This window comes from Anomaloglossus baeobatrachus, chromosome 3 (assembly GCF_048569485.1).
Source record: "Anomaloglossus baeobatrachus isolate aAnoBae1 chromosome 3, aAnoBae1.hap1, whole genome shotgun sequence".
NCBI classification, from domain to species: domain Eukaryota; kingdom Metazoa; phylum Chordata; class Amphibia; order Anura; family Aromobatidae; genus Anomaloglossus; species Anomaloglossus baeobatrachus.
The window spans coordinates 635200954-635216261 of record NC_134355.1 but is presented as its reverse complement, the minus strand read 5'-3'; the positions used below and the strand labels follow the sequence as shown (position 1 = coordinate 635216261).

The 15308-nt window shown below is 48.3% G+C and overlaps 1 protein-coding gene across 1 annotated transcript in view; it reads left to right on the top strand.

Moving 5' to 3' along the window:
• Positions 1-15308, top strand: part of SMC6 (structural maintenance of chromosomes 6) — a 224032-nt gene that overhangs the window by 187500 nt on the left and 21224 nt on the right. Inside the window, 2 exon segments of the mRNA XM_075341130.1 lie at positions 5642-5779; positions 6475-6620. Of these exon segments, the coding sequence (XP_075197245.1) occupies positions 5642-5779; positions 6475-6620 (284 nt within the window).

Sequence of the window (15308 nt, the reverse complement as noted above, 5' to 3'; positions counted from 1 at the left end):
GCACCACAGGGGCTCAGGTCGCTTTCCAAAGCGAGTCAGGGCCTTCTGTGTTTCCACTACAACATGGCAGATCTCGCTAAAGATCCAAAAGGCAAGTACGTTCCAGCTCATATTCCAGGTATCCATTTCACTCAACTTTTTTTTAGGGTTGTTTTCTCTGTCTGCCTCCTCCGACGCACTTATGACTAAGGAGTCAGACCCCCGTTCAGTGTCAGATTACGATCTAGACTCCAAACAGATTTCCAAGCTTCAGTACATGGTGGATAGTCTGATTCTGACAATAAATCAGACCCACAACATGAAGGACGAAGAGCAATTACCTTCCAAACATTCCGTATGTTTCAAAAAGGCAAAGCGCCCCCCTCGAGTATTCCCCAACCTCTAAGAATTTGACAGAATTTTTGCCAAAGAATACGAGCATCCAGAAAAATGTTTTCTATGAAGGAAGCGCATCTCTGTATCCCTTTGCATTTGAACTTCTCTAGAAATGGAAAGAGTCTCATGCGGTGGAGCACCCAGTATTCCGTCTGTCTACCAATACTACTGTCCCTCTCTCAGCTGGGGCGTCCCTCAAGGACGCCCCCCAACAGGCACATAGTCTCTGGCTGAATCAGCCTTCAAGGCCGCGGGACCGGCTCTTCGTCCATTATTCGCTTCCACGTGGATTTCCAATTCTGTTTCTGCCTGGGTCAAAATTCTCTGACAGGGCATCCTTTCCAAGTTAGCAGACTTGACAGAACAAATCTTCCACACAGGAATGTACCCTTTTGACCGCTTCTCTAGACGCAGCTACCTGCTCAGCTTTCACCGCCGGTTTCTTGATTGTGATCTGTATAGCCTTGTGGCTTAAAGCATGGAACACGGATTCGGCCTTCAAGAAGTCCCTCACCAGTCTTCCCTTTCCAGTACTTTCATCTCTCCGGAACCAGATTGGGCAAGATCGTTTCAGACTCCAAGGGAGGCAAGAGAACTTCTCTTCCCCAGCTGAAGCCCAATCGCCCACCTACCAAAAAGCGCACTCTTCAGTTCTGTTCCTTTCGTCAATTTGCAACTGGAAATTCCAGTCGCAGACACAGGTCTCCAGTCTGTCAAAGGGAAACCCTCTTTCGAACCAGCACCTTTCTGGCTACCAAGAGGGCAAAAGAGCTGAGACACCTGATCAAGGTCCAACTGATTCTCCTCCACATTACTGGCCGTACCCTTCTTGGAATTCTCCCATGTTGGGTGGCAGCCTCCTATTTTTCCAGGACGAGTGGCTTTCACTTGTCTACGATGCCTGGGTCCGAGTTGTTGTCTCCTTTGGGCACAAAATAGTTTTCCACCCTACCGCGTTTTTTTTGGACTCGCACACCTAAAAACCCTCTTTCTCATTCCCGACTTAATCAGGGCTATCGGTTCCTACCACAAGTGAGTTGTCACCATTCCCGTTCCTCCAGAAGAATGTTTTTCAGATTTTCATTCAAACCTGTTGATGGTCCTAAAGAAAAATGGCTCTGTTCACCTCATTTTGGATTTCAAGTTGTTGAACAAACGCACCATGCCTGCGTCACTTCAGCTTTGAGTCCCTTCAGTGTGTTATAGTCTCTATGGAACTTGAGGAGTTTCTCTGCTCAGTGGAAAACCAGGATGCCTATCTACAAATTCCCATTTTTCATCTCACCAGATATTTCTCTGCTTCACAGTGCAGGAGTTCCATTTCCAATTTTCAGTGCTCCCCCTTAGTCTTGCCTCAGCGTCCAGGGTTTTCACAAAGATAATGGCATCCGGCATTGCCATCCTTCGGAACAGGGGAATCCTAGTCATTCCCTATGTGAGCAACATTTAATTAAAGCCTCCTTTTGCTCTGAGTATCTCAAGAGCCTTCAAATTACTCTGGACACTATTTACTGTTTACTGTCTCTGTTGGATCATCAAACAATTGAAGTTGTCTCTGATTCCAGGCCAGCGCATAACTTTCCTGGGTAAGCCATTTGACAACACACATGCAAGCTCTATTGAGTGATCTGAGCAAGATGGTAGATGCAATGGAGACGGTCCCATTTCAGCAGTTCCACACTTGTCCCCTTCAGTAATATCTCCTCTCAAGATGGGTCAAATCAACTTATTCCCTGGACGAGCCTCTTCTACTTCCTCCCAAGGTCAAGAAGTCCCTGAATTTATGGAGGCACTTCCTTCTCGTTTTACAGGGAAGATCGTATCTGCTGATATGTTTGAAGATGGTTATGACGAACGCCAGTGTCCCTAGATTAGGAAGCAGTTTTTCAGAGCTTCACGGTCCAGGATCGATGGAATGTTCGGGAAGCATCTCTGCTCATCAAAATTCTGAAAAGTAGGGCGACCTTCTTGGCTCTCCATTGACAGGATCTTCTTTTAGGACTTTCGATTCGTGTCCAATCTGACAATTCCTCGGCCTTGACATATATCAACCACCAAGGCGTCACTCGGAAGTCGGGCAGTGATGTCAGATGTCTCCCGCATTCTGTCATGGACTGAGCAGAATTTTCCATCACTTTCAGCATCACACATCCGTTGAGGGGACAATTGGGCTGCTGACATTCTCTGCCGCGAGGACCTCTTCGACCAGATCTACTTCAGATGGGGAACCCCTCATATCGATTCGATGGCATCCAGGCTGAACCACAAGGTTCCACACTTTTTATTCAGATCTCACGATTGGCTCCGACACTCTGGCAATTCCCTTATCACAGGTCTCTCTTCCTTACCATTTTCCTCTACCTCTGATCCCCAAACTGATCAAAAAGATCAAAGCAGAAGTGCCCATCATACTCGTGGCCCAGAAGACCCTGGTATGAAGATAATCAACCTACTTGCAGATGTCCCAGAGAAGCTTCCGGATCTTCCTGATTTTTTTTTTTTTCACAGGGCCCCTCTTCAACCAAAATTTTCAGTTACTCAATGTAACAGCATGGCTGTTGAAGCCATGGTATTGAGGTCCTCTGACTTCTCCGAACAGATCATGATCAAAGTAAGAAAGCTGCCCTTCTTCTCTCATTTACCTTATACATTGAAAGCCTTCCTCCACTGATATGCCAACCAGACCACCCCCATTACTTTTTCCTTACCCTTCATTTTGGTTTTCCTGCTGTCAGGTTTTGAAGCTGGCTTGTCTTAGTTCTTTCAAACGTTGAGTTTTGGCGCTTTCCATTCTTTTTTAGAAACATCTGGCATATCGTCCTCTATTCAAGACCTTCCTTCACGTAGTCGCTAATTTTGTTCCTCCTTATAGGCCCCCCAGTTGATGCATGGGACCTCAACCTTGTTCTGGACCTTCTTCAGAACTCTCCATTTGAACTGATACAGGAAGTCTCTATCCTTTCTCTCCTGGAAGGTTTCCTTTCTTGTTGCTATCACCTCTATCAGACGAGTGACCAAACTCTCAGCTCTTGTTGTTCTCCTTACCTAGTGTTCCACCAGGATAAGGTGGTTCTGCGTAAGATTCCGTCCTTTCTTCCTAAGATGGTTTCTTCTTTTCACCTTAATGATGACCTTATTCTGCCCTTGTTTTGTCCGTATCCCTATCATCCTCTGGAGAGGTCCATTAAACAAATTGTACCTCATGAGAGCACTATGTCTGTACCTCTCTAGAAAGGTATCTTTCAGACTTGCGGATTCTCTTTTTGTGATCTTAGAAGGTCATCGCAGAGGCCTTCTTACCTCTAAAGCCTCCATCTTTCACTGCATCCAGTCTGCCATCCTGGAAGCCTTTTGGATATAAGACAGAACCTGCCCACTTAAGATCATAGCTCACTTCACTTTCTCTGTGGGGCGTTCTTGGACCATCCATCACCAGGCCTTGTCTCACAGATCTGCAACGCTGCTACCTTGTCTTCCATTCATACCTTCGCAAAGTTCCACAGGGTTCATACGTATGCGTCATCAGATGTGAGCCTCAGTAGAAGGGTCCTGCAAGCCACAGTGGCCCAAGCTCAGATCTGAAGGTTTTTGTCTTTTGCCCACCCTTGAGCCTTAGGACATAACATGGTTTTCTGTGTCCCCCTTCAGGGAAGCGTTGAAGAAAGTCTTTTGGGCACTCATCGTAAAATTTTTATTGAAACCTTCATTGGGGGATACAGTACTCGCCCTTGTGTGAAGTTTGATATTTTTCTGCTATGTTCTTACCTCACTGTTGCTTCTCCTACTGCTTTCTCAGTATTTTGGCTTTATGCCAGTTGGTTTGTGTACCTTGCTATGAAAGAGCTAACTTTTTTAGTATCAGCCTCATAGTGGCAGTTGCATGCACCCCATTGTTTCCTGTGTCCTCCAATGAACGCTCAAAGAAAGCTATTTTACAGCAAGTACCCCAAATTTTTGTTTTATTGAACTCTGGCTGTGTAAAGGGAAATCTGTTAATTGTAAACCCCCAATGAAGTTATGTTAAAAAAAATATTTTGGACAGGATTTGGGCTATTAGAGAAGCCTGCTGTTCTGATTCAGTGACTGAGGGGGATCAGAAAAAATACAAAAAGTTGGAAACCAAAAAATAACCAGAGTGGCTGGAACCTTAACGGACTGCAGACCTAATACTGGCGCACAACTAGAAGTAGCCGTGGGGCGTGCCTACGATGACCTGGTCGCCCCGACACAGCCGGAGAACTTAAAATTCTTACAGAGAGAAATATTAGAAAAGCTAATCTCCCTAAGAGCAGTCCCCAAAGATATAGATAGCCCCACACATTTAAAGACTACGGTGATATAGGAAAACACAATACGTAGCTAGAGAATGGATTCAGCAAAGATGAGGACCAAACTATCTGCATAGGAAAGGATAGGAAAGAGCACTGACTGCAGGCGTAAAAACCCAAGTAAATACCAGCACACCTGATATGGAAAAATACTGAGCCTACACAGGCTCTTCCCCACTATATCAGTACTCTGGTGTTACTGTTATCCAAGAAAAACACGGATATAGAGGAGGGACTGAATTTAGTACCAAGCATGACAAAACACAATACATAACAGAACATGGAGCAAGGTACACAGATACTCCCAGTAGGGAATGATCCAACTCCACCAAGAACTCCACACAAGCAAAATAACAAGAAAGTGAATACCATAAGCAGAGGTACAAAGACCAGCTTATCTGAGAGGAGTTCTGGTAGACACAGAGAACAGGGTTGGTTTCAGGAAGTCCTTAGCACACAGGAGATGCATTGAGCACCGGCATGGAACAGGAGGAAACTACTCCGGCCCAATTCGAATGGCCTGATTGCCTATCTTCCTCAGCTGTCTGTTTCCCATTCAGCAAGTTAACTGCATTACCTGCACTGACCACAAGAGGGAGCCACAAACTGGAATCTAATTCAAATGTATTCACAACACCTGCGGTCTGATCACGTATAATAGACTTCTATTCTGTTTCATGTACACTGCATATCTACAAAAACAAGCACAAAGTTTTCATTCCCCTCATCCCTGCCGGGGGATTCTGCATTGTAATTCAACATTCCAAAACCTTCTCTTCCCATCATCTTCTGTATGGGGATAGTGGAGAGGCCCACAAACGCACTGGATGGTCAGCCAAAATCGGCTAACTGTAATTGAGTGTCCATTAGAGCTTTTATAGGAGGTGTGCCCACAAAAAAAAAAAACAAAGAAAAGCTAATCCTTTCTTCTGTTTCAGGACGATCTTCACAAAGTGGACCAAGAAGTGGAGAACTGTAAGCGCCATAAGAAGCACTATGAGGACAAGATGAAGGAGCATCTAAATGGGATTAAGAAGCAAAAGAATGAACTGAATGCTAAAGAAAATGACCTGGAGGTAAGGAGGCAACCAAAAAAATATCATAGGACCAGCGGCGCTTAGTGTGGGGCATTGATTAATCTGTTCTGGATAAGAATAAGTGAAGAGAATCTGTAGGTATTCTGACAGCAGCATGATATAGGGGCGGGGATCCTGATTCCATGGATGCCACTTGTTCAGCAGCTTTCTGTAATTTCAATACATTCGGAGTTTTAAACAGCAGGAGATTATCACTGCAGGACTAGGTGTTATGTGCAACATAGTCCAGCTACTGTGTGTAGCCGCACCCCCACCACTGATTGGCAGAGCTGCCAAACAGGGAAAGATAAAAAAAAAAACCAAAAATAAATAAAAGATAAAAAAAAAGTGTGTGCAGGGTTATACACTGCTTAGCATTCATAGCACTGCTACATCCACAGCGGAGAAAACTGGTATTTTATCAAAACTGCACCAAGTAGCCCAGTAAGTGATATAGCTGGAATCGGACTCTCTGCCCCTACTGCATGAGGTGATCGTCTTTGGAGTGTAGGAGGAAACCCAGAAGGAGAACATACAAAGTCCTTGAGATGTTGTCTTTGCTTTCATATTAGCTGATGTATCTCCAGATCTGAGGCACTATCTGCGCTTGTTTTGAGGCTGGCATCTCTTTAGTTTGTTCTCTCTGTATTAATGTTTTAACTTTTACATTTTTTTTTTCTTTTAAATCTAAACAGGAAAAAATTTCTAAAGCAAAGCAGATTTTTCCAGAGAGGATTGAAGTTTCCTGCACGGCTAGGAAATTAGATGCTGAAATTAACCACCTGCGAGCAAAAATCAACTCCGAAAATGATCTTCATGGGAACCGAGACGAAATAATAAAGTAAGTTCACAGTGGTACCGTACAAGTCATATCCGGCAGAGATGAGCAATTCTATTCACACGGTGTCTGGACCACCTCGGCAGCTGGTCTTCACTTCTATGCCTAGCATCTGAGTGACCGGTTGCGCATACTTAAAGCGTAACCGTTGATTTTGATTTTTATTTTATAAATGGATAGGACACCTGAAAATAAGCAACTTTGTAATACAGTAGAACCTTGGTTTACGAGAACAATCTGTTCTGGGAGTGCGCTTGTAAACCAAGTTACTCATCTACCAAAGCATAATTTCCCATAGGAAATCATTGCAATGCAGACAATTCCTTCCACAACTTGTTCAATGTCCCATCCTGGTCCCCTATTGTGCCATTCCAGACACGTACAAACACACACATATTATGCTCACCTTACCTTCCGTTCCCTCACCGGCCTCCTGGTTCTTGCAGTTCGCCGGTACAGGATGTGTATCGGGTAACCAAGGCGACCGATGCCGGGACTTCCGCTGCCAGAGCGCTGACGTCAAAGGCAGGAGCCGCTTGCCTCTGATTAAACAGCACACTGCCTTGAGTAGCGGCTGACAGTGGAAGTTCCTCCCTCGTCGTGATGGTTGCCCGATATACATCTTGTAGCGGCGAACTAGAAGAAGAACCAGGAGGCCGGCGATGGAACAGAACGAAAGGTAAGCATAATATGTGTGCGTGCGTGGTTTGTTTGCGTGTGTGGTTTGTTTGCGTGTGTGGTTTGTTTGCGTGTGTGGTTTGTTTGCGTGTGTGGTTTGTTTGCGTGTGTGGTTTGTTTGCGTGTGTGGTTTGTTTGCGTGTGTGGTTTGTGTGTGTGTGTGTGTGTGTGTGGTTTTGTTTGCGTGTGTGTGTGGTTTGTTTTTGTGGTTTGTTTGTGTGTGTGTGTGTGTGTGTGCGTGTGGTTTGTGTGTGCAGACTGCAAGAGCGGGTTAGAGCGCGGTGGATGAACGGAACCGGAAGTGTGTGCGGTGAGGATTTGCTTGTACAGCAAAGCTTGCATGTAAACTGAGTTACAAATTTACAGCAAGCTTTGCTCGTTAAGCGAAATACTTGCTAACTGGGTTACTCGTTAACCGAGGTTACACTGTAAATGTTATCAGACAAATCTGCTTCTTTCTCTGACAGAATTGATCATTCATTATCAAAATTCTCAATTCGTAAGTAAAATCTGTAATCAGTGAAGACTTTTCCATTACGGAGATAGGAGATGGTGATTGGTGCTGATGAGATTCTATGACAATGGAAAGGGGAGGAGCTTAGAGGCAGAGCCCTGCCTCCTTCCCTTCCTCTTTCTTCTATCTACCTAGAATCAATCAGTAACCTCTGCCATCTCCTATCTCCGTAATGAGAAAGTCTTCACTGAATACAGATTTTACCTCCGAATTGACTAGAGATGAGAGGACCTTTTGGATGTTCGGATTAGTTCAGGCTTTAAAAAAGTTTGATTGCAAAACAGGAATTGACCCTGGACTTCAAACCCCATACAAGTCAATGGGGACCCGACCGTCTGTGATAAAAAAAAAATATCTGTAAAGTGGTCGTAGTAAGGGTTACGGGGTTGCAAAAGGAAGCAAAATGGGGGTATGAGCAGGAAAATTATATATACCGTGTTTCTCAGAAGATAACACACCAGTCAGACTCTTTTCTGGCCTGCTCATTAAACTACATGAATATTCACTGCTTCCCCCGCCCATCCTATGTGCCAGTGTCTTTGATTGGTTACAGTCAAACTGCCATATAAACCCCCCGCTGCCCAGACTCTGTGCTAAGGTTGGTGATTGCAATAACTCTGTCTAGTGTAGTGTCAAAATAATAGTAATAATATGATATGATGATGCCCCATGTTTTGCTAAACAGCCAAGATAAAGAAGCTTCTGTGGACAAATAGGCTGGGAAAGGGCCAATGCCCATTGCCCTTCCCACCCTGATAATAGCTAGGATTGATGACAGATGTGATTTGTCAAAAATCACAGCTGCCATCAAGCCCTGAATTAGTATTGAAGAAGTGTCTATAAGACTCTCCCATTACTAACCTTGTAAGTCAAGAAATAATAACAAACACAGAAAAATCCTATATTGAAAAAAACACAGCCATCCTCTTTCACCTGTTTTATTAACCCCCCCTCCCCAAAACAACCTCGCAGGTCCAACGTAATTCACAATGACGTCCCACAATGATCCACGGCTCTGCTACACCCTAAGGCCGTGGTGAGCAGTGACAGAAAACAGGTCCGGAACACACTGAGGGCAGTGGGGGAGCTGCTGGCTGTGAGAAGCAGGGATGTCAATGAGGTCACCGGAGTTCACAGCTGTCACGCTGTCCTCTGCTTGTGAGTCAGGCAGTTGTTAACTCCAGTAACTTTACGTAGGTCAACAGAGTTCACAGCTGGCCGACATGAACTGCAGTGACCTCACTGACATCATCGCAGGTCATGTGGTGCGCAGGCGAATCGCAGCCTTGCCAATACTTGGCATAGCTGTGTTTGGGACAGAAGTGCCCACAGCCTGGGCGCTTGTTGATAGGCTTCAGCACAGCCAATCACCACTGTGAGGAAAATCCTGGGATATGAAGAGGAATTATGATTTCGTCATAATCGCTCTCATCACTCCATGGTAGCGCCCCCATCCCTTCTTGTTCTCAGTTGTCCAACATCTGGGAAGGTGTCACATCCCAGCAACACATCCAATGGCCATCTCCTGTGATATGGAGATTAGATGAGCTGGGAACAGTGGACACAGGATGCCCCCTGCCGTGACCCTGTAACAAGAGTTTGTATCTCATTATAAGGCTATGGAAGCCACCAGACAGAACGACTCCGGTAAAATATGGTTAATATCTCGTGAACCATATTTCCCATAAATATGGCAAGCATAAAAATGACGTCCCCGCATGCGGACGGTGCTGGCCCATATTTTATATGGGAGTAGGACCTTGGGAAATACCCCAAACGTGATATCGGCCGGTGGGGATTTAGCAGACAAGCCATGAGTCCTCTTGTGTTGCAGCTAAATTCATAACGGTCACAATGAGAGCGTTGGCGTCCGCCTACGACGTTCCCAGGCAAAGTTATGGCCATTATCCCGTTTTTGGATATTATCCTGACTCCAGCCAGGGGTGGAGCAGTGCTTCCTGTGAGGTCACTAAGGTAGGAGGGGACAGGAATTAAGCAGGATTGATAACCCCAATTCGGACATTTTAGCTTGTTCTTTCGCCGGGGGTCACGTGTAGGAAACATCTGTGGGAAAGCTCCTAGAAACCTGGTCTACAGCGCCCCCTGTGACCAGACGCATGAGGTAACTGATTGAACTGAATGCCTGTTTGTAATCCATACCTTGCCTGTAACTGTACTCTGACCTATGTATATTCTGTAGATTCCCTATTGTATATATTGTAGTTTCTAGTGTACTTTAGGCTGATTAAATTATATAATTAATCTTGGGCTGTTCTGTTATCTCGATTTTGAATCCCACGTCTGTGTGTTCGGCTAATAGTTACCGTAAATCGGTTGGTGGCAGCGAGTGTGTGCCAAGGATCATTGTGGGGCGGCCAGTGAGAGGCGAGGAGGTTCTTATATATTCCGTCCGCGGAGGTCGGAGGAATATATACCCTGCTCTCACCGGGGACCCTTCAATCATCGGCACAGGAGAATAGCGGCCTCCTTGCTTATTTTCGGGCAATTCCATAATTGGCCTGACTATAAGAGGGGCGCTAGAGAGCGCGTCACGTGCTCTGTCTGTCGGTCGGGCGGTATAAAGGAGGGGTGTGACTCCTGCTTGTTACCCCCCGATCGTGACATTGGTGGCCAGCACGGGGGATTTCTGAGTGACCCCCCCCCCCCCCGGTGGTTCGTGACAACCACGTCTTAAGATGGTGAAATGAGCAGTAACACGGACCTACAGTTAATAGTCTGTGTTCGGGGTTCGGCACCGGACGCTAGGTGTCAGGTATGAATCATTAACGTTTCGTGTTCGCCCATCCTTAATAATGACTGATAAATTCTGGCAGAGAAAGAAGCAAATTTCTTCGGCGCTCTATTGGGAGACCCAGACGATTGGGTGTATAGCACTGCCTCCGGAGGCCACACAAAGCAATTACACTTAAAAGTGTAAGGCCCCTCCCCTTCTGGCTATACACCCCCAGTGGGATCACTGGCTCACCAGTTTTCGGCTTTGTGCGAAGGAGGTCAGACATCCACGCATAGCTCCACTGTTTAGTCAGCAGTAGCTGCTGACTATATCGGATGGAAGAAAAGAGGGCCCATATAGGGCCCCCAGCATGCTCCCTTCTCACCCCACTGGTGGTTTGTAAGGTTGAGGTACCTATTGCTGGTACGGCGGCTGGAGCCCACATGCTGCTTTCCTTCCCCATCCCCCTGAGGGGCTCTGAGGAAGTGGGATCTTACCGGCCCCAAAGCCCTGAGGCCGGGCTCCATCCACAGACCCATTGAACCTGCTGGATGTGGAGCGGGAGTGCCGTTCAGGGACATGGCCCTGCACCATTCAGGTACTCTGTGTCCCCGTACACACAGGCACAGCACACTCCAGACTTGCTGGGTGTGCTAGTGCGCCGGGGACAGTAAAGGGTTACAGTCACTGCAGCCTAGCTGAGTGACTTTATTTATTGGGAACTACCGCGCCGGACGCTCCGTGAGCGGCGGCGCGGCTGGGACTTGTAGTGCGCCGGGGACTTAGCGCCGACCGCGCTTTTACGGCGGCGGCGCTCATAAATCCAGTCCCCGGCTTTTGCGGCCTAACTCAGCTTCGTTCCCGCCCCCACCCTGTCAATCAGGGTAGGGGAGAGACGCTGTACACTCAGCAGCGCCGAGGGCTGGAGCCTTATTTACATGCTCCAGCCCTCTCACTAGACACTGTGGGACGCCAGGTTTCCCGCTCTGATTCGGGGCACGCCCACGGCCCGCCCCTACTCACACGAGCTGGGGAAGGACGCCGGCAGCCATTCCTGCAGCCCGAGCTGGGAGAACGGACTCTGGGCAACCAACAGGAATGGGGCGACCACACACCCGCTTATAGGCGGGCGGTAAGCGGCACCTGGGGTGCTGACATTAAATACCGCAGTTTTGTCTATTTGTATTTAAGTACACTGCATAGGTCGCTATTTCGGGCTATATGCCCTCTTAGATGGCGACACATCAGCAGCAGGAAAGCATGGGTGCTACGGCACAGGCTTTCTATGCTGCTTGTATTGCACGTACTGAAGTGTTCATGTGTATTTATGCTTGTATGCTGTACACTGCACTGTACGGTCACTAGTCTTGGCTATATTCGCCATAGAATGGCTAGACTACAGCAGCAGAAAAGCAAGGGTGCTGAGGCACAGGTTTTTTTCTATGCTGCTTGTATTGCAGGGGTTGCAGTGTTCATTTGTACTTATGCTTGTATGCTATACATTGCACTGTATGGTCGCTATTCTGGGCTCTATTCCCCTAGATGGCTAGTCTACAGCAGCAGAAAAGCAGGCTTTCTATGCTGCTTGTATTGCATGTGCTGCAGTGTTCATTTGTACTTTATGCTTGTATGATATACATTGCACTGTACGGTCGCCATTCTTGGCTCTATAAGTCGGCAGCAGCATATAAGCAACACAAGCTTTCGATGCTGTTTTTGCTGCATGTGATACTGTTCCACGGCACTGCTCCCCATTGGGTGCAATGCTCCCCTGTAGCACTTGGTCAGCCGGGGTCTCTACTTGACGTGGCCAAAAGAACCACCTCTCAACCCTGTCCAAGGACAGGGACGGAGTTGCAATGGGATAGAGACTTGCAGTCCGGACAGGCCATGGGCAATCTGGATCATTGCTCCCTGGCCACCCTCACTTGGATTAAAAATCGGTGCTCCGGGGGGGTCCCAGGAGGCTCTCTGTATGATGAGGTAGACGTAGCTCATCAGGACTTTGATCCTGACACCGCTCTCACTCCGGATACACCGGATGGTGACGCCATAAGGAATGATCCTATAGCGTCCATCAATGGAATGTTGGATCTTTTCTCCCTCAGCTCCCCCAGCGGAGGAGTCAGCTTCACAGCAGGAGAAGTCCCATTTCAAACTCAAACGTATATTGAGTAGTGTTCTGGCCACGCTGACTTCAGAGAAGCAGTCCAGAAACACCACGCTTACCAGATAAGCGTTTTCTCCAAACGTATTAAGGATACACGTTATCACTTTCCCCCTGACGTGGTCAGGCGTTGGACCCAGGGTCCAAAGGTGGATTCTCCAATCTCCAGGCTTGCGGCTAGAGCCACAGTTGCAGTGGAGATGGGACTTCACTTACAGATGCCATTGACAGACAGATGGACTCTGGTTGAAATCTGTCTGTGAGGCTATCGGCGTGTCGGTTGCTCCGGCATTCACAGCCGTATGGGCACCCTAAGCTTTTCAGCTGTTCTTGTGCAGCTGGTCTTGAGCACAAGTACATCTGTGCCGCAGGGGCGTCCGTAACCTCGCAATGTCTGTATTGCGACTTACCCTATTAATGCTGTCCTGGAAGGACAGCCGAGGTTTCGGTCCTTCCCAGGCTCGGGCAGGTCCCAATTGTCCTCGTCAAAAAGGGCTGAAAAGCCTCAGAGGGGCTCAGCTGCCGGCCGGGCTCAATCACGCCCAAGGAAGGCAGCCGGAGGAACCGCTACCAAGGCGGTCTCCTCATGACTCTCAGCTCTCTCATCTTTCCGCATCCGCGGTTGATGGCAGACTCGCTCGCCTTTGGCGACATTTAGCTGCCACAGGTCACAGACCGGTGGGTGAGGGACAGTGTGCCCACGTGCACAGGACAGAGTTCTGTTCTCGTCCTCCGACTCGATTCTTCAGAACGTCCCCACATCCCCACCGAGCAGATGCTCTTCTGCAGGCAGAAGGAGTGGTAATCCCGGTTCCTCTTCAGGAACAAGACACGGTTTTCCTCCAATCTGGTTGTGGTGCCAAACAAGGATGGCTCTTTCCGTTCCGTTCTGGACCTAAAACTGCTCAACAAGCACGTGGAGGCCAGGCGGTTCCGGATGATACCCTCCGCTCCGTCATTGCCTCAATGTCTCAAGGAAATTTCCTAGCATCAATAGACATCTAAGATGCTTATCTCCACGTGCCGATTGCTACAGAGCACCAATGTTTTTCTACATTTCGTGATAGGAAACGACCAGCTTCAGTTCGTAGCTCTGCCATTCGGGCTGGCGACAGCCCCACGGGGGTTCGCCAAGGTCATGACGGCAGTGGTAGCAGTCTTGCACTCACAGGGACACTCTGTGATCCCTTACTTGGACGATATACTTGTCAAGGCACCCTCTCAACAGGCATGCCAACTCAGCCTGAATGTTGCGCTGGAGACTCTCCAGACATTCGGGTGGATCATCAACTTCTCAAAGTCAAACCTGTCATGACCCAATCACTAACGTATCTTGGCATGGAGTTTCATACCCTCTCAGCGGTAGTGAAGCTTCCGCTGGACAAGCAGCGGTCACTACAGACTGGGGTGCAGACTCTCCTTAAAGGTCAGTCGCACTTCTTAAGACGCCTCATGCACTTCCTCGGGAAGATAGTGGCGGCAATGGAGGCGGTTCCGTTTGCGCAGTTTCATCTGCGTTCACTTCAATGGGACATTCTCCGCCAATGAGACGGGAAGTCAACATCCCTGTACAGGAAAGTATCCCTTTCACAGACGGCAAGGACTCTCTGCAATGGTGGCTTCTTCCCACCTCATTATCACAGGGAAGATCCTTCCTACCACCGTCTTGGGCGGTGGTCACGACAGACGCGAGTCTGTCAGGGTGGGGAGCGTTTTTCTCCACCACAGGGCTCAGGGTCCGTGGACTCAGCAGGAGTCCACCCTTCAGATCAATGTTCTGGTAATCAGAGCAGTGTATCTTGCCCTACTAGCCTTCCAGCAGTGGCTGGAAAGAAAGCAGATCCGAATTCAATCGGACAATTCCACAGCGGTGGCATACATCAATCACCAAGGGGGGACACGCAGTCGGCAAGCCTTCCAGGAAGTCCGGCGGATTCTGATGTGGGTGGATGCCACGGCCTCCACCATATCCGCAGTTCACATCCCCGGCGTAGAAAACTGGGAAGCAGACTTCCTCAGTCGCCAGGGCATGGACGCAGGGGAATGGTCCCTTCACCCGGACGTGTTTCAGGAAATCTGTCGCCGCTGGGGAAGGCCGGACGTCGACCTAATGGCGCCCCGGCACAACAACAAGGTCCCAACCTTCATGGCACGGTCTCGCGATCAAAGAGCGCTGGCGGCAGACGCCCTAGCGCAAGATTGGTCGCAGTTCCGGCTCCCTTATGTGTTTCCACCTCTGGCACCCTTGCCTAGAGTGCTACGCAAGATCAGATCCGATTGCAGCCGCGTCATACTCGTCGCCCCAGACTGGCCGAGGAGGGCGTGGTATCCGGATCTGTGGCAGCTCACGGTCGGCCAACCGTGGGCACTACCAGACCGACCAAACTTGCTGTCCCAAGGGCCGTTTTTTCCATCGGAATTCCGCGGCCCTGAAACTGACTGTGTGGCCATTGAGTCCTGGATCCTAGCGTCTTCAGGATTATTCCACGGGGTCGTTGCCACCATGAGACAGGCTAGGAAGCCCACGTCCGCTAAGAACCACAGAACGTGGAGGATATTCTTATCCTGGTGCTCTGCTCAGGGAGTGTCTCCCTGGCC